The following is a 26,270-nucleotide window of genomic DNA, read 5'->3' on the forward strand; positions in this document are numbered from 1 at the left end:
GATTAAAGAATGCAAATGAATTTAAGGTAAAAATGTCAACAAACTTTAGAAAAATATTTTCAAAATATGATAACTGTTTTCTCATAAGTTCTTAAAATAGCACAAGATCTCGAAGGCCAAAGATATTTTTCAGTAATGGTTATGAACTTAGCACCCTGCTAGAAAAAAGCCTCATTCAGTAATGTGCACATTTTTCAACAGTATTTACTATTAGACTAATAGCATCAAAGGGAAAGTTCTCATTAATCTAGCCATTTCTTTCTGATTGCAAAATGTGAGGACTTCAACTGTATATCTGATGGAGAAGAGTAGGGTCACTGTCAGCAACGTTTAGACTTCTGCGTAAGTGCATGTGTATAGTCCAGAAACTGCTGTCTGTTTCACAGAAGGAATGCCAGTAAATGTTTCAGTTTTGCTGTCAGTAGCACCATGAAGTCTGTTGTTTGTATGGTTACTTGTGCTTTGCACTTGAAGATGTGCAGTGTCCTAACATGTGTCCTATGTTATGGACCAGACTAAACCCCACTCAAAATACTTTAAGAAGGTAACCTAGACCCTAAGTTTTTCTTATTTTAAAGGCAGATGTGATATGACTGGTCAAACTACTTGACTTTAAGCAGAACAAAATTTATTTAAATACATAGTTAGAATAGAAATAAAAGAAAGAGGGATTTAGAATAACTTAATAATTGGAAAACTTAACCGAATAATAGATACAGTATGCATACTAATTAATTGTTCCAATATAGTAACATCCCATAAACACACCCCTTGCCAAAAAGGTAAATTCAGACACAGATTCTTACATGCTGTTCTCCAATCCAGGAGGAAACAACATCAAGATAGATTTCAGAATAAGTAGCAGCTAGTAGAAGCTTCCCACTCTTCAGGAACCCTAAACAGCTTCTGATTGCTACAGCTATAAAAGCTAGAGAGCCTGGGGTCTGTGAGAACTGGCTACTCCCCTTCCATTGTTACAACTGTTTTAAAAAGCATAAAAACCTCCCAAGCTAAGCCATTTCCAGTAGCCAACTCGGTATCTCTGCTTCTACAACCTCTCTTCAAAAAAAACCCAGGACAAAATAACCTCTTTGAAATGATGGCATTGCCACAACTATATCTGGAAATACATTTAAAAAATGACTGGGGTGGAGGAGATCTGTTCCAGTGAGATGGACTTCAGTTAAATCTTGCAGGGACCAGTGTCTCAGTGAATTGATTAATGACAGCTGTAGAGAGGGTTTTTAATTAAATGGAGATAGAGTTCCAGGTTCACAAGGCAAAAAGATACAGCAACATTAAAGGAAGCCATTTAGGTAATAATACTCAAGAGTGGGACAGAAAGGGACACAGTGTAGAAACATTTAAAAAAAGCAAATAGAGTCACAAAAGGAAAAGGTTTTAAAAGAGCCACGATTAAAGTTCTTTACTTAAATGTGTGTAGTATTCAGAATAAACTAAACAGCATATTATTCCAGAAGCAATCTCACCAATGCTATGTAAAACTGAAGCATAACCTTCCTATTCTTGCATTCAATTCCCCTCACTATAAACCATAATAGACTATTTGGTTTCCTAAGGAGATCAAAACTGGGAATTAAATATTCAAAGGTATTTCACAGTACAAAAGGACAGGCAGGAAAGAAAGGCTGGTCAGATAGGAATGGAGTAAGTATGATAGCAAGAGATGATCTTGGATCAGAAGATGTCAAATCCAAATGGGGGCAAGAAATGAGAAAGGGTGAAGACACTGGTAGTTATAGACCCTATAACAATATCTATGTTATAGGACAGAAGATAAATCAAGTGATAATGAGGCATCAAATACAGAGTTAAAAAGGTAAAAACAATGACTGCAGATGCTGGAAACCAGATTCTGGAACACCAGCAACGGTTCTCCATCAAGATCCTCCGCTCCACGCTTGCAGCAATGCGCCGGTACCTAACCTCTCTACAGTCTGCCCTGCCTCAGCTGAGGGCCACACTCTCTCAGAATTGCAAAGGACCCACTCTGTACTACATCCTCAGGAGAATTCATACTCTCAACAAACAGTATTTCAATTCCATCTCAAACATCAAAAACTGTAAGTACAACAAACTTTTATCTACCCAGCTCCATAACCAGCGCTCCTTGAACATTCCAGAAGATTCCCCTGGCCTCGGAAACACCATTAGCCATGCGGCTGATGCAGCTACCACCCTCACGCTGATTGATGATGTCACTTCTGCCCCCATCATGGCCACTCCCACAGCCACTTCCGGCCCTCACATCATCGCCGATGCCACACGCTCAGTGACTTCCACCACCCCTACTGCCGTGTCTGCCACCACTTCCGACCCCACCAGCGCCACTCACCTGCATTCTGCTGACACGCCCCCCACAGACCCCACTGTCACTATCCCCACCCCCCAGAACCCCGAGGGGAACACTACCCCCGCTCATGACTCTACCCCCATTCCCCCCACCATCACACCCACTCCAGGTACTGGCTCCGACCCCACTCCCAGCTCTACACCCACACCAGATCCCAGCTCCCAGCCCTGCCGAGTTTTCACCATCCCCCCAGACCTCCCCCTCACTGAGGACGAACGATCAGTCCTCAGCAAAGGACTCACCTTCGTCCCCCTCCGTCCACGCATCAATGAATTTAATACACGCCGTGACATCGAACAATTCTTCCGTCGCCTCCGCCTCCAAGCTTACTTTCATAATCAGGACTCCCGCCCACCTTCCGAGGACCCCTTCGCCCACCTCCAACACACTGCATCCACCTGGACACCCCGCGCTGGCCTATTACCTGCCCTCGACCTCTTCATTTCCAACTGCCGCCGGGACATTAACCGCCTCAACCTGTCGACCCCTCTCCCCCACTCCAACCTCTCACCCTCACAACGCACAGCCCTCCAATCCCTCTGCTCCAATCCTGACCTCACCATCAAGCCAGCGGACAAAGGGGGCGCAGTGGTAGTCTGGCGCACTGACCTCTACATCGCTGAAGCCAAACGCCAACTCGAGGACACCTCTTCCTACCGCCCCCTTGACCATGACCCTACCCCCCATCACCAAACCATCATCTCCCAGACCATACAGAACCTCATCACCTCAGGAGATCTCCCACCCACAGCTTCCAACCTCATAGTCCGGGAACCCCGCACTGCCCGGTTCTACCTCCTTCCCAAGATCCACAAGCCTGACCACCCTGGCCGACCCATTGTCTCAGCATGCTCCTGCCCCACTGAACTCATCTCTACCTACCTCGACACTGTCCTATCCCCCCTAGTCCAGGAACTCCCCACATACGTTCGTGACACCACCCACGCCCTCCACCTCCTCCAAGACTTCCGTTTCCCCGGCCCCCAACGCCTCATCTTCACCATGGATATCCAATCCCACTACACCTCCATCCGCCATGACCAGGGCCTCCAAGCCCTCCGTTTTTCCCTCTCCAGACATTCCCAACAGTACCCCTCCACCGACACTCTCATTCGTTTGGCCGAACTGGTCCTCACCCTTAACAATTTCTCCTTTGAATCCTCCCACTTCCTCCAGACCAAAGGGGTAGCCATGGGCACACGTATGGGCCCCAGCTATGCCTGTCTCTTTGTTGGCTACGTAGAGCAGTTGATCTTCCGTAATTACACCGGCACCACTCCCCACCTCTTCCTCCGCTACATTGATGACTGCATTGGCGCCACCTCGTGCTCCCGCGAGGAGGTTGAGCAATTCATCAACTTCACCAACACATTCCACCCTGACCTTAAATTTACCTGGACCATCTCTGACACCTCCCTCCCCTTCCTGGACCTCTCCATCTCCATCAGTGACGACCGACTTGACACTGACATCTTCTACAAACCCACCGACTCCCACAGCTACCTGGATTACACCTCTTCCCACCCTACCTCTTGCAAAAATGCCATCCCGTATTCCCAATTCCTCCGCCTCCGCCGTATCTGCTCCCAGGAGGAGCGGTTCCACCATAGAACACACCAGATGGCCTCCTTCTTTAGAGACCGCAATTTCCCTTCCCACGTGGTTAAAGATGCCCTCCAACCCATCTCATCCACATCCCGCACCTCCGCCCTCAGACCCAACCCCTCCAACCGCAACAAGGACAGAACACCCCTGGTGCTCACCTTCCACCCTACCAACCTTCGCATAAACCAAATCATCCGCCGACATTTCCGCCACCTCCAAACAGACCCCACCATCAGGGATATATTTCCCTCCCCACCCCTCTCCGCCTTCCGCAAAGACCATTCCCTCCGTGACTACCTGGTCAGGTCCACGCCCCCCTACGACCCACCCTCCCATCCTGGCACTTTCCCCTGCCACCGCAGGAACTGTAAAACCTGCGCCCACACCTCCTCCCTCACCTCTATCCAAGGCCCCAAAGGAGCTTTCCACATCCATCAAAGTTTTACCTGCACATCCACTAATATCATCTATTGTATCCGTTGCTCCCGATGCGGTCTCCTCTACATTGGGGAGACTGGGCGCCTCCTAGCAGAGCGCTTTAGGGAACATCTCCGAGACACCCGCACCAATCAACCAAATCGCCCAATGGCTCAACATTTCAACTCCCCCTCCCACTCTGCCGAGGATATAGAGGTGCTGGGCCTCCTCCACCGCCGCTCCCTCACCACCAGACGCCTGGAGGAAGAACGCCTCATCTTCCGCCTCGGAACACTTCAACCCCAGGGCATCAATGTGGATTTCAACAGTTTCCTCATTTCCCCTTCCCCCACCTCATCCTAGCTTCTAACCTCCAGCAACTCGATCCCCTGACCTGTCCGGACTTGTCCGACCTGCCCAGCTCCTTTTCCACCTATCCACTCCACCCTCTCCTCCCTGACCTATCACCTTCATCTCCTTCCCCACTGACCTATTGTACTCTATGCCACTCTCTCCCCACCCCCACCCTCCTCTAGCTTATCTCTCCATGCTTCAGGCTCTCTGCCTTTATTCCTGATGAAGGGCTTTTGCCTGAAACGTCGATTTTGCCTGTCCTCGGATGCTGCCTGAATTGCTGTGCTCTTCCAGCACCACTGATCCAGAATCAAATACAGAGTTGCCTATTTAAGGCAGAGATGAAGAGCAACTTCTTCCCTCAGATGTGAGTGTGTCTGGGGAATTCTTTATTGCAGAGAACTGTAGAGGCTGGGTGATTTAGAATGTTGAAGAGTAAGGCAGCCAAATTCTTAATGAGTAAGGGAGTGAAGGGCTATGGGAAAAGTGACATTGAGGATAATCAGATCAGCAATGATCTCACTGAATGGCAGAGCAGATTTGATGGACTGAATGGTCTATTTCTGCTCCTTTTCTTATGGTCTTAAGGCACATACTTTTGCATCTATAATATTTTAACAGACTATCTATTACACAGCACCTAGCAGTGTACCAACACATGATGTGCCCCTGTACCCAACAGGATGCCAATATATTACATATTCTTTATTAATTCGTGAAATGTAGATTTCTCAGTCAAAGCTAGCATTTATTGCCTACTCCTATTCACCTTCCAGATGATATTGGTGGATCACTTTCTTGAACTGCTGTAATCAATACGGATGAACTGCTGTTAGGTAGGGAGTTCCATGTATTGGACTCAGTGACAGTGAAGGATGGAAGATATATCTCACAGTCCACATACCCATGATGTTCCTCCGTAACATTCCTGTGTGTCTGTAACCAATGACCCTTCTGCGGTTAGATGTAGCAGATTTGGAATTTACTGTCACTGGAATGAAATGAGCTGCCAGAGGAAGTGGTGGAAGCAGGTACAATTACAAGTTAAAAGGTATCTGGACGTGTAAATGAATAGGAAGGATTTAGAGGATATGGGACAAATGCTGGCAAATGGGACTAGGTCAGATTGGGATGTCTGATCGGTGTGGATGAATTGAACCAAAGGGTCTGTTTCCATTCTATATGCTTCCATGGAATCACAAAACTGAACAGTATACCACGACATGTCATACAGCACAGCATCTGGAACTAGATACGAGTGACATATACCTTTGTCTTTGATATCGTACTAACATAGCAACGTAACAACTCCTGATCGTTATGTTATCACAGAGCAAAAACACCATCTGTTTTAAGATCTTTTAGAAACATGATTTTGAATTTGATTCGGTGTTTTGAATAGTTTTACTGCTACATAATGATGTATTGGTGCAAAATAGTTACCAATTTTTTACAAATGGCAAGCTAATAAATCTGAGCAGTTTGACTGGCTGGCATGACCTGACATGGACTGTGTTGGCTTCCAGTATTGGGCTGTGACTGCAGGATACAAACTGGGAATCCATGTCAGGGTTTCATGTGTCATCCTGTTCATGCGCATACATCTTTCCAAGTTACTCAGCAACAGCCACTTTTAAAAGGCTGAAACTAACCTGTGATTGGGCAATATAACTCATCGGAAAATAAACAGTTCAAGTTATTGTCACATCCTCCACACACCCCCAAAGCATTTTAACCACAACATCTTTCATAATTTGACAGACTCATGCTGTGCTGGTAAATGTTGTAGCTGCACAGAAAGAGAGGGATGACAACAAAATGGATGTATCCTGGCCAAGGCACCATACCTCAGGAATAATATGTTGGTTTTAGCAGTGTAGATTCACTAGAATAATACTGGGCCTGAAGGGTTTAAATGATGTGGACAGTTTGCAGAAATGTGACATGTATCCCCCTGATCACAGAAGATCAAGGACTGATGAACTAAACTGAGGTGTTTAAGATAAAGCAGGCAGAGATGAACACTTACTTCTGTGGGGAGTGGAGCCTAGAACAAGGTGTATAATTTTAAAATTAAAGCTGGACAATTCAGAGGTGATGTCAGGAAGCACTTTATCATACACAAGGTGGTGGAAATCTGGAACTCTCCCCTCTGAAAGCCTGGAAGTCCATTGAAAAATTGTAAATTGACTCTTTTTTTGTTAGACAATGGTATAAATCAATACGGAGGAGAAAGTGAGGGCTGCAGATGCTGGAGATCAGAGCAGAAAATGTGTAGGGCCCTGAAGAAGGGCTTAAGCCCGAAACGTCGATTCTCCTGTTCCCTGGATGCTGCCTGACCTGCTGCGCTTTTCCAGCAACACATTTTCAGCTATAAATCAATACGGAGTGGTAGGGTGGGAAAAGGAATTAAAAGTAAGAATCAGTCATGAATTAATATAGCATACAGCAGTCCAACTGGTCCATGCCAATCAAGTTTCCCAAACCACATTAGTCCCATTTGCCAGCATTTGCCCCATATCCCTCTAAACCTTTACTCTTCATCTACCTGTCCAAATGTCTTTTAAACTGTACCTGTATCCACAACTTCCTCTGGCAGTTCATTCCACACATGAACCACCCTCTGTGTGAAAGAGTTGCCCCTCAGGTCCCCTTTAAATTTTGACTCTTCTCACTTTGAACCTATGCCCTCTAGTTTTGGATTCCCCACCCCTCAGAAAAAGACCTTTGCTATTCACCTTACTGATGCCCCTCATGATTTTATCAATCTTTATAAATCACACCTGAACCTCCTCCACTCCAGCGAAAAATGTTCCAGCCTCTCCTTACAACCCAAACCCTCCAGTCCCGGCAAAATCCTCGTAACCTTTTTCTGAACCCTCTGCAATTTAGCATTATCCTTCCTATAGCAGGCCACCCAGAACTGTACACAGTACTCCAAAAGTGGCCTCACCAATGCTCTGGACAACATCAAAATAACATCCAACTCCTACACTCAATGGTCTGAGCAATGAAGGCAAGCATGCAAAACGTTTTCTTAACTATCCTGGCTACCTGTGATGCAAATTTCAAAGAACTATGTCTCTGAACCCTAGGTGTCTCTCTTGGACAACACTACCCAGGGCCCTACCATTAACTGTTTAAGTCCTGCCCTTGTTTGTTTTACCAAGATGCAATATATTTTTTAATTAAACTCCATCTGCAACTTGTCAGCCCATTGGCCCAATTGATCAAGATCTCTTTCATAGAGTCAGAGATGTACAGCATGGAAAACAGACCCTTCGGTCCAACCCGTCCATGCCGACCAGATATCCCAACCCAATCTAGTCCCACCTGCCAGCACCCAGCCCATATCCCTCCAAACCCTTCCTATTCATATACCCATCCAGATGCCTTTTAAATGCTGCAATTGTACCAGCCTCCACCACTTCCTCTGGCAGCTCATTCCATACACGCACCACCCTCTGCGTGAAAAAATTGCTCCTTAGGTCTCTTTTATATCTTTCTCCTCTCACCCTAAACCTATGCCCTCTAGTTCTGGACTCCCCCACCCCAGGGAAAAGACTTTATCTATTTATCCTATCCATGACCCTCATGATTTTATAAACCTCTATAAGGTCACCCCTCAGCCTCCGACGCTCCAGGGAAAACAGCCCCAGCCTGTTCAGCCTCTCCCTATAGCTCAAACCCTCCAACCCTGGCAGCATCCTTGTAAATCTTTTCTGAACCCTTTCAAGTTTCACAACATCTTTCCAATAGGCGGAGACCAGAATTGCACCCAATATTCCATCAGTGGCCTAACCAATGTCCTGTACAGCCGCAACATGACCTCCCAACTCCTGCACTCAATACTCTGACCAATAAGGGAAAGCATACTAAATGCCTTCTTCACTATCCTAACTACCTGCGACTCCACTTTCATGGAGCTATGAACTTACACTCCAAGATCTCTTTGTTCAGCAAAACTCCCCAGGCCCTTACCATTAAGTGTATAAGTCCTGCTAAGATTTGCTTTCCCAAAATGCGCCACCTCACATTTATCTAAATTAAACTCCATCTGCCACTTCTTAGCCCATTTGCCCATCTGATCAGGATCCCATTGTAATCTGAGGTAACCCTCTTCACTGTCCACTACACCTCCAATTTTGGTGTCATCAGCAAACTTACTAACTGTACGTCTTATGCTCATGTCCAAATCATTTATATAAATGATGAAAAGTAGTGGACCCAGCACTGATCCTTGTGGCACTCCACTGGTCACAGGCCTCAGTCCTTAAAAACAACTCTCAACCACCACCCTGTCTTCTGCATTTGAGCCAGTTCTGTATCGTCTTAGGTAACAGTCTTCACTGTCGACTATAGCATATGTTTTGTTTTAAGGGTAAAATGGGGCTCTACGGCTGAATGGCCTCCCCCTTTCAAGACTGTTGCAATGTTAAACTGATTAGGTTTTGGACTATCAAGCATTCACCCAGAGTGCGCTAATAAATACGCTGTCAAAATCGCATACATAACGATGGTTACTGAACTTCCAAACAGTCCATTCTAAGAAAGGCTTGATAAAGTGCTATATAAATTCAAGTACCCATAAAGGCAGTGAAAAGATATTATTGGCACGCTTCCCCCACCCTCCCATCCAAATAATGAGGTGCTCAGACAATAAAGAGCTTGCGCGTTTAAGCGTGCTTGCGGAAAGGGTTGTTTTAACAGAAGCTGAGAACTCTTGAAGCCCCACATTATTTAACGGCACAGGCCAAGGGGTTAATTATTACCTGAGATTTACTGCCGCCTGCATCAGCTACTAACGGCTGCGACCTGCAAATTTGCAAATTGTTTTCGGGTTGGTTGTCAGGGTGGGCAGATAAGAAGGAAATCTATTGTCCGTGTGGACAATGAGATACGATATTCCATTCAAATGACACGTGCTATCGGACACTGACGCCGAATGAACGAAATATGTCCTTGTGAAACAAAATAATCACCTTCCCCCTGCAGATACGTTTAACCAGCTTGTTCAAACACGTTGTGATGCCTTTGTGGCAGAGAGTCTCACCCGGATCTTCCAGCCCAGAGATAGGGACACTATCACTGTTGCACTAACCTTCCTCTTGCAGGGGCTTACATAAAGTGGACTTTGTTGGAGAGGATCCGCTCTCTTTATGGAATACTGATACTGTATACGATCAGGGAAGGATTTACAGTAGAGATTGAGGCCTTTCCGCCCTTCAGGTTTCTGCCTGCTGTGAATGATTCCTCTGGGCTATCGCTTGGGGGCGAGAAAAGGGGACGTGCATTGATTGGGTTAATACATATCAAGATCTGGTTCGCTTCATCGGGACTGCTTGTTCAGAAATTGAGAGAAACTGGTTGGTTCAGAGTAATCTATGCAAAAATTAAGAAGCTGATTGGTTTGATGCTTTTTTTAAAAAAATGTGACATCGCATGAAACAAGTGGAGGGGGATTTTGGTCAAATCCTGCTCTCATCTGGAGGCGGGTTCCCTTTAATACTTGGCGCGGAGTCTCTCGGGCAGTTAGGATGTTGTGGGGTGGAGGATCGAGAGTGAGTTCTCTTTGTGATCACCATCCCAATGTAACCCTGCTCCCACTCCCTCTGCTGTGTGGGCTGTCTGAGTGCGGAAGCAGAGAGAGATCACTGAGCAATGCTCTTTTGGACTGGGACGTAATTAAAAATTCTCTATCGTTGCTGGAACTGCTGCTAAGATTGCGGAGATGATAAATCCATTAGCCGAAGGGGTGCCTTAGCCTTCATTTTTCTTTCAATATTGTTTTGCCTTGTAAACTACCAATGTTCTTTCATTGTAACAAGAGGCGCACTTAGGGCGACTACCTTGTGTGGTTCAAGTGTATAATTTATATTCTCTCGCAATGTCAGAGGGTGAGAGAAGGGATGGGTTCTGACAGGCAGACGGGGAGGGAGCAGACAAATCCCCGGAAACAACACGGAGATCTCTCTCCACACATGCTGTCTGACCTGCAGAGTATTTTCCAGCATTCCCTGCCTTTATTACCGCTCCCATTTGTGACGGTCACCCAGGAGGGCCTGATTCGAACAAACAGAGAAACTGAAGGCTGGTCCCTTCCTTACAGACAATTGAAGTGTGTAAAGAGAGACAGCGACACAAGGAGATAAGCGGAAAAGAGAGAGGGAGACGCAGAGACCGAGAAAGCGAGGCACAGACTGGGGGGGGGGGGGGCGAGACTGGGGGGGAGGCAGAGAGCGGGAGTGTGGGGGGAGGGGGGGGGGGGGGCAGGCGAGGGGAGGGGGTGAGAAAGAGGCTCTGTCCCTTCCCCAGGGTTTTACATTGTCTGACACCCTAAAGCCGAAACGATGAAGCCCGTCAGTGCGGATCCTTCAAGGTGGTATATGAATGGGAGAGTTGCCAATGATATGGGCCAAATGCTGACCAATGGGACTACATTAATTTAGGATATCTGGTCGGCATGGACGAGTTGGCCCGAATGGTCTGTTTCCGTGCTGTACATCTCTATGACTCAGAGTTGTACAGTATCTGATGTGTTCAATGTGGGGACTTATCCCATTATACATTGGCCAGGTTATCGCAGTTATAAACATGAACCTGATCTTTACATCAGCCTCAAAGTAGCTCACTGTGGATTGTACAGTCCTGCTGCATTTGCTAACAAGATCCTGGTTTCATCTGAATAAAGAGGTCACAGAATCATGTCATTTCCCGACGATCTGTTCTGACAGGGAGAAGGAAGGCGGCGGCTCGCCGGCGCATAGACTTTGCTCGGGCATGGGGACTGTTTGGAAGGAGCGAGGAGACATTCCACAGGGAGTTGTGCAAGACTCGCTGTTTCTGTCTGTACATCCCTGTCTGCCTCTGCCTTCCTCCGTCCGTCTCTCTTTCTCTCTCTCACGCGTCTGTCTTTTCCGTCTCCAGTCTCTTTCTGCTTGTTCCCTGCGTCCGCCTCTTTCTCGCCCCCTCCCCTCGGCTGTCTCCCTGTCACTGTCGCTCTGTGTCTCCCCCAGTCTCGTCCCCCCCTCCCCAAGTCTGTGCCTCGCTTTCTCCCTCTCTATATCTACTTCCGTTTATCTCCTCGTATCGCTGTATCTCTTCACATAAACTGTATTTTCTTTGCAATTCTGTTGTTTCTTTTGGAAAGGGGAGTGGGTGGGTGGGGATGTGTGGGTGGGTGGGGAAGTGGGAGGGTTTCATGTAGAGCCAGCCCTTCCCTCTGATTGGCACCCTGGTAGATGAGAGTGGCCTGAGCTCGGGGATTGGGGGAGGAGGGGACTTGAGTTTGGCATCAACCCTCCGCCCAAATGTGACGTTTTCCTGCCCTTCATGGGGGCGGCTGAATAAAATATTTGCACATCTGGCAGGCTCATAGTTATTGGAGGCACACACACACATACACAGACACACTGAGAGAGACGGAGAAGGAGCGAGCTGTACGCTGTAAGGCTTCACTCACTCTGACCCTGTAACAATCTCACAGCCCCACACCTCTCCCTGGGCTGTCAAATGCAGACAGGAGCCTCAGAGCGGAGCTGTCTCGTCTTGGAGGAGGAACTGGGCATTGGGGAGTCTCAACATTGCTCCTGAGGTGGTGGCAGTGGAGTGGGGAGAGGATTTCGTGTGTCTTATGTGCTCCATTTGGACACTCGACCATCGCCGAGGAGCTGCCGCCGACTACATTTTAGAGGGGGAAAGAAAAACAAACATGTTTTATGTTTCTTTGGGGTGACTGTTGTGTCTGGTTTTCGGAGTCAAAGAAAGGTTAAGGACGAACAGGAAAACAAACACACTGCGCCAAATCAGATACATTTTCTTTTCCGCATCTGGGAAGCGCCGGGGCTAACGATGGAGACGAACTCAATGCGGATCCTTCCAAATGAGACGGGCCGCTCTGCAGCTGAATTGAAATCGTTTTAAACCGTGCACGGGTTCGGGTTTCGGGAGCCTGACTTTGGACTGGCCTCTCTCCATCCCTCCCAGCCCCTCTCCCCACGCCCTCGGCTTCGGTCCCAGCCAAAATGATGCTGCTCCGCAGATTCCGAGTGCTCATCATTATGGTCTTCCTGATCGCCTGCACCATGCACATTCTGATTGACCTGCTGCCCAGGCTGGAGAGGAGACCGGAGCCGGGGCTGCCCGCTGGAGGGCCAGGAGTAGCGGGCTGCCCGTGTCAGCACCGGGACTCGCTGCTACAGCCCGGGCTCCCAGCCTGGGGCAAACCGCTGGCCGGGGCCGCTCCCCCAGGAGAGGGTGGCGGGGCAGATACTGCCAACAAGCACACCCTCCGGATCCTGCAGGATTTCAGCAGCGACCAGGCTGCCACCGGCTCCAACCGCAGCGGCTCACAGTCCATGGTCAAGGCGGAAGAAACCGGTCTGCAAGCGGTCAGGGGGCTGATCTCGGAGCGGGTGCTGGAAGCTGTAATCCGAGCCCCCAGCCAGTTCTCCAAATTGACTGCACTCTTCAAACATCCTCTGTACCAGCGCCCGATCCCAGCACTGACACAAGGGGAAATCTTGTTCAACATCAACACAGACATAAAGTTTAACCCTAAAGTTCCCCGGGACTGGTAAGTCAGTTTGACTCTTTCCCCCACCGCCCCCTATCCTGCAGCCGGTTCGGACCCTTCCCTCGCCCGTACACAGCGCTCTGTCCAGCCTCACTCAGCCTGACCTGTTCCCCCCCAGCCCCCACCGGCTCGACGCTGCCCAGAGCACCGTGATTCCTCCAGCCCCGGGAATCCCACAGCCGCCTGTGCAGAACGAGGAGTCGGGCAAGTTTCTGAACACTTCGCTACAGGCAGCGAGGGTCACCCAAGGACACTAGTGCGCAGACAGAGAGAGAGGCAGAGGAAGTGACTGACAGATAATGGAGACAACCCAGACCGAAAGAGCCTAGGAAATTGTAAACAGGGAGCGAGGGAGGGAAAGACTCAGAGAGAGAGAGAGGCAGAAGCAGAGAGAGTAACATCGAGGTAGACAGGTAGAGACAGAGAAACAGAGACAGAGAGACAGGGATAGAGAGAGAGGTGGAGAAAGAGAGAGAGACAGGGATAGAGACAGAGGTGGAGAAAGATATAGAGACAGAGAGGTGGAGAGAGATGGAGAGACAGAAGTAGAGAGAGATAGATGTATAGAGACAGAGGGACAGGGATAGAGACAGACAGATTTAGAGACAGGCAGACAGAGAAGTCGGAAGAAAGAGAGCGAGAGAGGGAAACAAAGAAAGGCAGAGAGCGGTGGAGAGATGGAGACAGAAAGAAAGCGAGACAATGAAAGGCGAAGAGAGACAGCAACTGGGGCAAACAGAGAGAGAAAGGCAGGCAGAGGAAGACAGGCTGAGAAGTAGACAAGCGAGTTATAAAGGGAAGACAAAAAAAACACTATAAAGGAGACAGGCAGCGACAGAGGGACGGGAAGAGACAGACACAGAGTGGGGGAATGTACCGTGACAGAAAGATGTGGGGAAATTGAGCGAGAGACGGAGAGAAACAGACAGAGAGAAGGAAGAAGGAGAGATCGAGATAGAGACAAAGCCGCGGAGAATTTCGCACCCTGACCATGAAGCTGCTCCCTGGTGCAAGCTGCGCCTATGTACAACATCCTTTGGCCTGGATCGAGTTCTGTCTTTGAGAAAGACCTCCCGCACATCCCCAACTCTCTGGAGAGGGACTAATGTTCCGGACGACTAAATAGCACAGAATTAACACATTCCCTAGCCATCTTTTCCCCCTTTAACGTTAAAAAAAACCCCTCGGATTCCGCAAAACCAATCTCCGGTAGGTTACCCCCCTCTCTGTGAGTGAACCCGTACTCGATGTGGTTTAAGTAGATTCCCTAGAATGTGGAAACAGGCCATTCGGCCCAACAAGTCCACACCGATCTTCCGAAGAGTAACACACCCAGACCCTTTCCCCCTACCCTATACTTACCCCTAACCTACACATGCCTGAACACTGTGGGCAATTCACCTAACCCACCCACCTTTGGACTGTGGGCGGAAACACCCGCAGACACGGGGCAAACTCCCCACAGACACCTGAAGCTGGAATCGAACCCAGGTCCCTGGTGCTATGAGGCAGTGGTGCTAACCAATGTAGGCACCGTGCCACCCCCATCTCAAAACCCGTTTCGCTCTGTCAGCTACATTGACCATTCTCTGCCCCTATTCCAGCAGGACCCGGGTCCCTGTCCGTCTCTCCCTCTGGGTCCCACTCTCTACCTTCTCGCCTCTCACTGAGCTCTGCTCTCTCTCTCTCTCAATCCTCCCATTGCGACCTCCTTAATGTGTGGGGTCACTCACACTGCCCGCTCTCCCCAGGAACTTTGTTTCACTCAATCCTCTCTTTTCCAGTCGCCCTTTCTGAAGTCATAGCTTTCTTTGGACAGATTATTGGGGTATTATTTATACGGTCACATCGTCAAGACAAGGGAGACTCTGGGACCTGGCGAAAGTGGGGACTGCAGATGCTAGAGATCAGAGTCAAGATCAGAGTGGTGCTGGAAAAGCACAGCAGGTCAGGCAGCGTCCGAGGAGCAGGAAAATCGGGACATGGTCTGGCTTTGGTGGAAAGGGAAATTGGGTTTGTGTCACTCTCGCTCCCAAATGTAAGAAGCATTCTGTCCCTATTGTCCCAACTTTACACAGAAGGGTCAGTGTTCTCAGAAACAGGGTTTCCTGGTTTTATAGTTACCCAGGCTGTGTGTCAGCTCATTCTGAAGCTTCACTTGGTGGGATTGAGTGTGGGGGCTAAATGGAAGCGAACTTAGACGCACCTTTCCCCCTTCTCCATCTCCCTCTCTTGCTCCTCCTTTTATTTCTTACCCATCTTTCTCTCACACTCTCTGTCTCTCTTGGTGTCCACCGTTCCCCACCTCTCTCCTTCCCTCCCTCTTTTGCTGTCTGTATCACAAACAGAGCCCCTCCTCCGCCCCCCCCCACCCCAGTGGTACGGTGACAACTCCGCCAGTAGGTTTGACCCTCCTCCCCCATGCATTCTCTTTCAGGGTGAATGAAGATGAGGAGGATCTTGCAGCGACCGGCGATCCCCCCATAGACTCGTACCCCAACTGGTTAAAATTTCACATCGGGATAAACCGCTATGAGTTATATTCTCGCCATAATCCAGCCATTGAAGCTCTGCTGGGAGATCTACTGAGCCAGCGGATCTCCAGCGTAGGTAAGGAAAATCTCTATTTCAATAACTGCTCCCTTGCTGTAACATGCCTGTTTGTCCTTGCATATTCCGTACCTCCCCCCAAACTAATTAGAGTTTGCTTCCAGTGTCTCAGGATAGAGAAGTGCAGTTGAATGTAATCTGTCTTTGTCAGCCTGGCTGTAATGAGATAAATTGGAAGTGAGTGCACCTTGGAGGTTGCGATTCTAAGATTATAGATCTCTCATTGAAAATTATTCCTTGTCAGAGATCATTATCTCGAGTAAGAGGTGCCGGAGTGTGGAGGATGGGAGTTAAGTAGGCTTTTTGGACTGGCTTGTCCAGCAAATAAATAATGTTGATGTCTCAGAGGAGAGATGCAAACAGACACTGCAATATCATTATATACCAATCTTAAAGTGAGGTTGCTGAGACTGTGTACTGAGTATGATTTCTAACAAGTACTGGCTGCTGAGAGCACTATGCAAATGCTTCCAATTGACATGATAAACTGCAATATCTTAAGTAAAATACAGCAGCTTTCTTTCTAAACCAGAAGTTGTCCCAACTCCAACAGATTAATTCTAACTCAAGATTCCAGGGATAAGGGACTTCAGTTAATATAAATAGGAAGGGTTTAAGGGGGATATGGACTAAATGCTGGCAAATGGGACTAGATTTATCCAGGATATCTGGTCAGCATGGATGAGTTGGACCAAAGGGCCTGATTCCATGCAGTACATCTTTATCAGTTGTGGAGATTTTGAGTTTATTTTCCGCAGAACAGAAAAGGTTCAGAGGGAACTTAATGGAGGGCTTCAAATCCTGAATGGTTCTGGTAGAGAGAAAGAAAAACTTTTTTGTTGTGGCAAAATGATGGGTAACCGGAAGACTGACATTTATGGTGAGTGGCAAACCAAGCAGAGGTAACATGAAGAAACATTTCCCTACACAAGGAATTGTTGTCATCGACAGCAGACTAGCTGAAAGGGTGGTGCAAACTGATTCAATATTAACTTTCAGAAGAGAACTGAATACAACGTACAAGTGGGTAAAATGACCAGGCTGTGGGGAAGCAGCAAGAGAATTGAATTAATTGGAGAACTCAGCCAAGCAGAAAGCAAGGGGCAAGTTGTCCTTCTCGGAGCTGTCTTGTTCTGGGACTTTGTCAAAGCTTTATCAAAACTGTCCACATGTTCACCTGTCTCCCAGATTAATGTCAAATCAGTAACAATCAGGCAGGCATCATCTGCGTTCAAGTCCTATCAAATTACACTAATAATATGTTAAAGGATAATAATACACTAATTTCTATGTAAGAGCATTTCTGGATATTAACAAAAATAATAATAATGGAGTATATCAGGATTTTAAAGTTAAATCCTGACTGCCATTGGTTCAGGCAACTCTAAATTAACATGTTCCATTCATGTTGATTTGTATGTTACTGACTGTCATTTCTTCACATTACTTATGCAAACTGTCAAAAGATTGAGTATACAAATTTCCTCAATTAATATTGATCTGGTTGTTCAGTGCCCCCTAATTCACAATGCATTATGTAACCTTTCACAAAATTGATGCAAATCTCCACTTCCTTTTGTCCTAATTTGCACCAATTCTCCATTGCCGCTGTACTCACTGACCTACATTGGCTCCTAGGCTGGCAATACCACAAGTTTATAATTCTCATCCTTGTTTTTAAATCCCTTCATGCCCTTAGTTCTCAGTATCACTGAAACTTCCTTTAGTCCTACGGCCCTCTATGATTTCCAAGCTTCTCTAATTCTGGCCTGTTGCTCATTCCGAAGTTCCATCACCAGTTTGCCTTCAGCTGCAAGGTCATTGGCTCCCTCCCAAACGTTTCTGTCTGTTTACTTCGCTGTCCTCAATGTTGCATCTTTACACCAATCTCTTTGACCAAACTTCTGATTTTTGCATCTCTTGCAAATCATAATATCATTTTTATTTTCTTCATAACAGTCCTGTGAACCACCATTAGGCATTACTGTGTTAAAGATGCTGTATAACTACAACTTGCTGTTCAATTGGAAGTACAGAACAACTTGGGCCTTTCTGTACAGTTTAGATAGGTTCCCATTTCTTAACAGTTATTGTATTCTCCTGAATACAGTGAGTCTGGTATAAAAGAAACAAGATCTCCGCATTGCCTTCCCCAAACTGACCAGCTTCCTGTGGTGAAATCATAACCAAGGCTGGTTGCCTCAGCACATGCTAAGTATGCATGCAACTATTCAACAGATGGTCTCTACTGAACAGGGACCACATCCCAACCCACACTGCCCCACTAATCAGCGAAAGGCATCAAAAGGCTTCTTCTCAACCTCCTACATCAATACTTACCTCTCAATCCAAAAGGCAAATGATCTGATCATTTTTCCATTCTACTTTGCATGACCATGCTTTAAATATACATGGGGCAGTCACAAGTGTTTGATTACTGTACCAACCATATTACATGTTGGAACTGTGAAAGGTACTGTGAGCTTCTCCAATCCTTTTTTCTTAATAGCTCATGCCATGTTTACGTTTTAGCAAGTTACAAAGTTTCAGAATGTGGGTGGTGCTGATGTTTATTTGTCTGTCCTGAGTCACTCTTTGGGAAGGATGGGTGAGGGGCCAGGTGATTGCAGGACCCACCCTTCCCAAAACGTCGATTTTCCTGCTCCTCGGATGCTGCCTGACCTGCTGTGCTTTTCCAGCACCACTCTAATCTTGACTCTGATCTCCAGCATCTGCAGTCCTCACTTTCGCCACATGTTGATAAAACTCACTGAACAACTTCATGAGTCTTTTATTACTATCTTACAGAAGAAGAGGAAGACCAGACACCATCTTTCCCTTACAGTACAGCAATTTACATTTCCATCAGTAAACTCTTATAAATCACCGCTTAAATCTCAGCTTATAGAGTATTGCATCCAATTCAGGGTACAACACTTCAGTAAGAATGTCAAGGCCTCAGAACAACTGTGAAGAAAATGTCAGCCGGTCTGACAGCATCTGTGAAGAGAAATCAGAGTTGATATTTCAGGTCAAAGGACCCTTCTTCAGGGTAGCTAGGAAAATGTTGTTTTTATGTGGAAGATAGGGTGGGAGATGGGGGTTGGAGGGGGGGGCTGGGGGAGTATACAATAGGTGGACATAGAGCCCAAAGTGAGAGACAAACAGATGTACAAACAGAAGAGTAGGTAATGGTTAGCCATGGAGAATGAGTAGCTACGAATGGGGACCATTAGTGTCTAACAATGCGTTGGCCAGGGGACGGGGTGGAGTGTTCCAGTGGCAGGAACTGGAAATTCAGGATCCATTTTGCGGAGAGATTCTCCGAGCTACCATCAGTTCGGAGAAAGGGTCCCAAAACGTTAACTCTGATTTCCCTCCACAGATGCTACCAGACCTGCTGAGCATTTCCAGCAATTTCTGTTTTTATTTCTGATGAACAGCATCTGCAGGTCTTTCGTTTTCTTTATATTGTGAAGAAAATAGATAGAATGAGTGCATATCATCCTTTCCCCCCAGGAATTGGGAATTGAAAGCTGGAGGGTATAGATTTAAGGCGAGAGGGGAAAGATTAAAGAAGGACCTGGGGGGCAACTTCTACATGCAGAGAGTAGTGTGTATATGGAAATGGGTTGCCAGAGAAAGTGGTTGAGGCAGATACAAGAGCGACATTTAAAAAACATTTGGATAGGTACATGAAAAGAAAGGGTTTAGAGGGACGTGAACCAAATGCGAGCAATTAGAACTAGCTGAATGGACACCATGATCAGCATGGACCAGTTGGGCCAAAAGGCCTATTTCCATGCTATATCACTCTATAACTAAAATTATACCAGAATGAGTTATCGAGTTATTGTGGCATGAAAGGTTGTCTTTCATCCCTTCAAGACCACGCCATTCTCTGTAGCACAGCGCAGTCAATTGCATTCCACACTGTATCCCTGGAGCCCTGTAAGTTCATTTCCCTCAAGTGCCAATCCAATTTCCTTGATAAATTATTCATTGTCTCTGCATCCAACGCCCTCCTAGGCAGTCAGTTCAGGTCATTGCCTCTTATTGGATAAGAAAGGTTTTCTTCACAGCCTTCTGCATCTCTTGCTCAATACCCTAAATCTGTGTCCCTGAGTCCTTGACGCATCAATTAATGAGAACAGCTTTTCTTTGTCTGTCCAAGCCAAAACCGTCATGTTTGCACACCTTAATCTCCTGGCATCAAGACAAAAAATACAGCTTTTTTATCTTAACAAAAATCTATAAACCCTGGGTATATTTTAGTAAATATCCCTTTTATGGTCCCTCACATCCTTCCTAAAAGTGTGGTGACCAGAATTGGCAGCTATGGTCTAACCAGAACTTTATAAATATTCACCTTAAGTTTCCTGCTTTTGTATTTAATGCCTCTATTTATGTACACCATGATCACATATGCTTTGCTGACCACTGGTGTTATAGGATTTCAACAGTGTTGAGAGATGAAAAGAGCTGGAATTGTTGTCATTAGAATATGGAAGGTTAAGAGGTTATTTAATAGCAGTCCTCAAAAGGTTGAGGACTTTCGACAGACTAAATAGAGAGAAATTATTTCCATTAGCAGAAAGGTCGGTAACTAAAGGGTTTAAATGTAATATAATTGTCAGAAAAAGGAAATCAGTAAAAACAAATGTTGTAAGTTATTACAATCTGGAATGAAAGGATAGTGGAAGCAGAATCAATAGCAACTTTCAAAAGTAATACTGTACACACGAGGGAAAAATCTGTGTGGGTGTAGGGATACAACAGGGCAATGGGACTAATTGGATAATGGAAATGGAAGGGGCAATGGCTGTGTTACCAGGTGGAGCTGGAATGCTGTAACAGTGGAACTGGTATCTGCTGGGATTAAATCAACTTTTCACATTGAAATAAAAAACAGAAGGTCACAGTGGAGCATACACATTCTCTGGAGTATGAACTGATAGACTTTGATTTTCAGGACAGATAGTTCCAAAGAACAGGCCATTTGGAGCCCCTGCACCTGAAATGTATACATTTGTTTCTAATAGATTTGAAGGTTCTGTGTCACTTTGATGTATGGTTTAAACAGCACTCTCTGCCCACGCTTTCACTGTCAGTCCCAGGCTCAAGCAAAGTCTTGCTTCTAAAATTCTCGTTCAGTGTTTTCATAGCCTTGCCCTTCCATAACTCTGTAATTTTCTTAGCCCCATGACCTCTGAGATATCTATACTCATCTAATTCTGGACTCTTGAGCATCTTTGATTTTAATCTCTCCACATTTGGTGGTTATAACTTATGACCTAATATCTCCTTACGTAGCTTGGTTTCTTAATTAGTTTTGTGTTCCTGAAGAGCACTTAGGAATGTTTTATTACATTAAATGCTTTGTATAAATACCAGTTGTTGTAGTGATCCTTTGTCCAACTGGCTTATATTAATATGTGAAAATAATTTATATAGCACCTTTCACATCCTCAGGATGTACCAGAGTATTTTTCAGTCAACTAAGTACTCTTTGAAGCATGATCCCTGTTGCAGTGTAATGAATACAACAGTTTAGATGCTCACAGCAACTCCTATAAATGACTTTAGAATAACCAACAAATCATTTCCTTAGTGACATTGAGTGATATAGTGATATGGAGAGATGCGAGAGCCCTTTGTTTAACTCAATCATGGGATGTGGGCGTCCCTGGCTAGGCCAGCATTTATTGCCCATCCCTCATTGCCTAAGAATCAACTACATTGCTGTGGGTCTAGAGTCACATGAAGGCCAGACCAGGTAAGGATGACAGATTTCCTATCCTAAAATACATTCGTGAACCAGATGGGTTTTTCCAACAATAGCAATGGTTTCATGGTTATCAGTGGACCCTTCATTCCAGATTCTTTATTGAATTCACATTTCACCACCTGCCATGATGGGATTTGAACCGAGATTCCCAGAATATTAGCTGAGATTCCCTGCTTTGAAGTAGTCTCAAAGCATCTTGCACATCATGATGGCAGCAGGGCATGGGTTTAATGGGTCACCTGAAAGATCCCACCTCCAACAGTATGAGCCTAGAAAGTGAATGCAGCCAGGCAGTTCAAGCTTCAAGGCATCGCAACAGAGCCTGATGTTATCATCAGCCAGTAATCACAGTTAGAAATGGTCCAGTGATAATAGCTGGATAGCAATCAGCAATGGGAAAGCTCTCTTGAGCAGACACGTGCTGACAGAATCAGATAACTCACTCCAGAGATTAGGAATTAAAACCCAGGAATATTCATTCCTTCAGAAGCTTTTGTTCCACACCAAACAAGGCACTTACCAAATGAACCATCAAGGAAGTCAACAATAGCCTGTAAGGATTCAGAAAACTATTTAAAAGCTTCCTCATTATAGGACAGCTCAATCTCAAAATCCAGGATCTAGACTAGAGAGTTTGACCAACAATTCCCATCTTCTTCAGTTCATCCACATTTCAGCTGAGTGGGACCATCCCAGAAGGAGCAGAATTGGATTTTCATTATTATAAGCTAAACTTGACTGACTAACAGTAATTGGAAGCGAAATACAGAAAGTTTTGTATTTATATAGCACCTTTTTATGGGGCCACAAGATGTCCCAAAGTCCTTAACAGCCAATGAATTATCTTTGAATCATAGTCATGCTGTAATGCAGGAAATATGGCTGCCAATTTGTGCACAGCAAGCAACAATATGATCAGGTAATTTACTTCGTAATGTTTGCTGAGAGCTAGTTCCTGGATAGGCTAGCATTCCTGTTTTCCTTTGAAACAGTTCTGTATGATCTTTTACATTCATGTATGAGAGCTAACCAGAGGGCCCTGGTTTAGTGTCAAATCCAAAAAGAGCACCCTTGACAATGGAATATTCCTTCTGTGCTGCTCTGGGAATGTCATCCTCGATTGTTGTGTGCTGATTCTGGATTCGACTTGAACCCACAAAGTCTGACTCAGAAGCTAGAGTTACACCCATCCAGCCACAGCTTTGTTCTTCATTCTTGAAGCAAAATAGATGTGGTGGAAAGCAGCCTTATTAAAGCCGGGAGTCATGTGAGAGGAGGCTGGGAAATGAGAAAATGTAGCTAATAGCAGAAAGAGAGCTATGGTATTTCTAGTTAATGCAACACATTGTCCAAACTGGAAATAAAGATATACCTTTAGAACCTGCATTGTCTGACTCTGGACTGAGATGTTACAGTTTAGACAGAGAATGGTTGATCTGTATATTTCATTGTGCTTGGCCTTCACAACTCCATAGAATATCAATATATGTCTGATTATACTCCTACAAAATGCCTTGGGTCATTTTCCTACATTCAAGTTACTCTGAGTGCACAATTCTGTTAACTGATTGCTTCAAAACAGATTACAAATTACAGTTACTAATTGAACTCATCTCTGTTAGATTAAGATATATGATTACAACAAAATATGCAGAATTTTAAAAAGTGTAAAACCTGGATTTTTCGAAAGAAGATAGATTTCTGTTTTGTAATGCAGCTGGCTGTGTAACTCTCAGGTAATAATATTGCAAGGGAATTACCGGGTCCAAAGGCAAAAATAAACAGCAGAGTAAGAGAGCTGATGTGGGAATTGCATTTCACTGACAGTCACTTGCAAGAGCCAGGTTCCAATCTTACCAGGGGGAGTATATGCCACCTATGCTTTTGACCTTAAAAAATAAATTGGAAACATTCAACTGGTACAGCTAGTTTGTCAGAGAGGCCAGTAAATGGGAGCCACCAGTTTTAACACAGTGCTGTTGGAACACAACACAATAGTTAATTCAAAGTCCAAAGCACACGAGGATAGCAGCAAATAATTGATGGGATGGAGAAGCGCAGCAGGTCAGGCAGCATCCAGGGAACAGGAGAATCGATGTTTCGGGCATAAGCCAAAACGTCGATTCTCCTGTTCCCTGGATGCTGCCTGACCTGCTGCGCTTCTCCAGCAACACATTTTCAGCTCTGATCTCCAGCATCTGCAGACCTCACTTTCTCCTCAATTGATGGGATGGCACAAGAAAGCAGATTCACAGTGACAGACTGTGCCATTCTGCAATTGTAATAAATTCTAAACGTGCCATGCAGGCATAGCGACCTGCAAAGATCACTCAACCCTTCCAGCCTGATTCAAAGTCAATTCGATTATGGATGGTCTGCAACTCATCTCCAATCACCTGCTTTGTTATTATTCCTTAATACCCTTGTCTAACAATATCAATAACCATCTTAGTTTTGCAATTCCCAATTGATCCCCACCCCCAGAGTTCCACTATCTTGTGTGAGGACGTGCTTCCTGGCATAAGCCATGCTTATACTCTCAGGTTATGCTCTATAGTTATGGACTGACCCACCAGAGGAAACAACTTCTCTCTATCCATCCCATCAACTCTTTTAATCATCTTAAACACCACAATTAGATCATCCTTTGAACTTCTACACTCAAGGGAGTGCAAGGCAACTCTGTGGAAGCTGCCTTCATGATTTAACGCTTTTATTCCTGATTTAAAACACATTTGAAACATATTTCACGTCAAAATCATTAACTTATGTCTTCTAACAATATTTGAGTGACAAATGAGTGACAACAAAGTGCCACATGTCACCAATAATGTCAAAATCTAGAATACCATTCCTATGAGCTTTACGCTTGCTCCAACAACACTCTTCAATGTCCTACGTGAACTACTTAAGAATAATTGCTCAATTAGCCAATGTACAAATTTCAATGTTGTGATAAAGGCAAAATACTGCCGTTGCAATGTTGTGAACCGTGACCTGGTTTGTTGAGCTCCCTACTCATTTCACAATTTTCCTGTACATGACTTATCTTGAAAAACAATTGCTACTTCTAAAACAAGCCAGATTGGTCCTGTCACTTATTCAAAAGGAAACACTTGGAAAATGAAAGAATACTATTGTCCATGGTGGTAGTTGTTCATTCAAGTTGCAAGGTTTGTTCTGTATTATTTCATGGGATGGGGGCATTGATGGTAAGGCCAGTATTTGTCACTCATTGCTAAATGCCCTTGAACAGAATGGATTGCTAGGCCCTTCCGGAGAGTAGTTAAGAATCAACTGAATTCAAGCAAGAATCTGCAGAGGCTGGAGATCTGAAACAAAAGAAATGTTGGAGAAACTCAGCAGGTCTGGCAGCATCTGTGGAGAGAGAGAGAGAGAGAGAGAGACGGCGACAGAGTGAATATTTTGAATCTGTTAGGACTCTTCTACAGAACTGAAACAGACCCTTCAGTCCAACTCGTCCAAGCCAATCAGATATCCTAAATTACTCTGATCCCATTTGCCAACATTTGGCCCATATCCCTCTAACCCCTTTATTCACGTGCCCATCCAGTTGTCATTGTACTAGCCTCCACCACTTCCTCTGGTCGTTATTCTTTCTGTCTCCTCAGATGCTGGCAAACCTGTTGAGTTTTTCCAGCACCTTTTGTGTTTGTTTAAGAGTCAAGCACATTGCTGCGGATCTAGAATTACCTGCAGGCCAGAATTGAATTGAATTGAATTGAATCTATTGTCATGTATACCGAGGAACAGTGAAAAGCTTTGTCTTGTGAGCAATACAGGCAGATCACAGAGTTAAGTAGCATAGATAAGTAAATAATAGGTAAATAGCAGCAAAAACAAAACCACAGGTACAGGCGAATGTTAGTTTTTGTGAGTCCATTCAGTATTCTAGCAACAGTAGGGTAGAAACTGTTTCGAAACTGGCTGGTGCGTGTGTTCAGGCTAAAGTTGGCAGGATTGTTTCCCCATAGGGATATTTGTGAACCGAATAGGTTTTTACAACAACCAGTTTTTCATTGCACAATTATTAAGACTAGCTTTACATTGCCAGACTTATTAATTGAATTCAAATTTCCACTGGCTGTCACATTACTATCTCCCCCACCTCGCTCGTAAAGTGCAATAAATATTGGATTATTTCTTCTACATCCATAAAAGTTTTTTTTAATCATAGGATGTAGGAGCACAAGAAGATCGGTTAGCTCTTTGAGCCTGTTCTGTTGGTGAAGAAGATTATGGCTGATCTGGTACCAACCCACCTTTGACTATACCCCTTAATATCGCTGGTTAACAGAATCTATCAATTACAAATCTCAAATTAATAATTGATGCAGCGTCAACTGCAGTTTGTGGGAGAGAATTCCAAACACCAGCATTGCACAGAAGCCTCCAAGCCCTGGCTCTAACCTATAGGCCGTGACCTCTTGTCCCAGCCTCTTCAGCCAGTGTAAATATTTTTTCACAATTTACCATTTACCATCCCCCTAAATATTAAGAAACCATTGAGCCATTATCACCCTTTA

General features: G+C 45.4%; 1 protein-coding gene across 2 annotated transcripts in view; it reads left to right on the forward strand.

Moving 5' to 3' along the window:
* The first annotated feature begins 12,132 nt into the window (after positions 1–12,132).
* The window catches only part of LOC122560579 (extracellular serine/threonine protein kinase FAM20C-like), a 99,671-nt gene continuing 85,533 nt past the window's right edge, over positions 12,133–26,270 (forward strand). The window contains exons 1-2 of one of the 2 annotated variants that reach the window (XM_043711354.2): positions 12,133–13,325; positions 15,763–15,935. In XM_043711354.2, coding sequence (XP_043567289.2) covers positions 12,775–13,325; positions 15,763–15,935 — 724 coding nt within the window. In that variant the 5' untranslated portion in view covers positions 12,133–12,774. The remainder of the gene's footprint in view (positions 13,326–15,762; positions 15,936–26,270) is intronic. The other variant, XM_043711352.2, reaches the window with a different exon arrangement.

This window comes from Chiloscyllium plagiosum, unplaced genomic scaffold, assembly GCF_037043375.1.
Source record: "Chiloscyllium plagiosum isolate Xiang-an unplaced genomic scaffold, Cpla_swu_hap1 HiC_scaffold_20, whole genome shotgun sequence".
Taxonomy (NCBI): Eukaryota; Metazoa; Chordata; class Chondrichthyes; order Orectolobiformes; family Hemiscylliidae; genus Chiloscyllium; species Chiloscyllium plagiosum.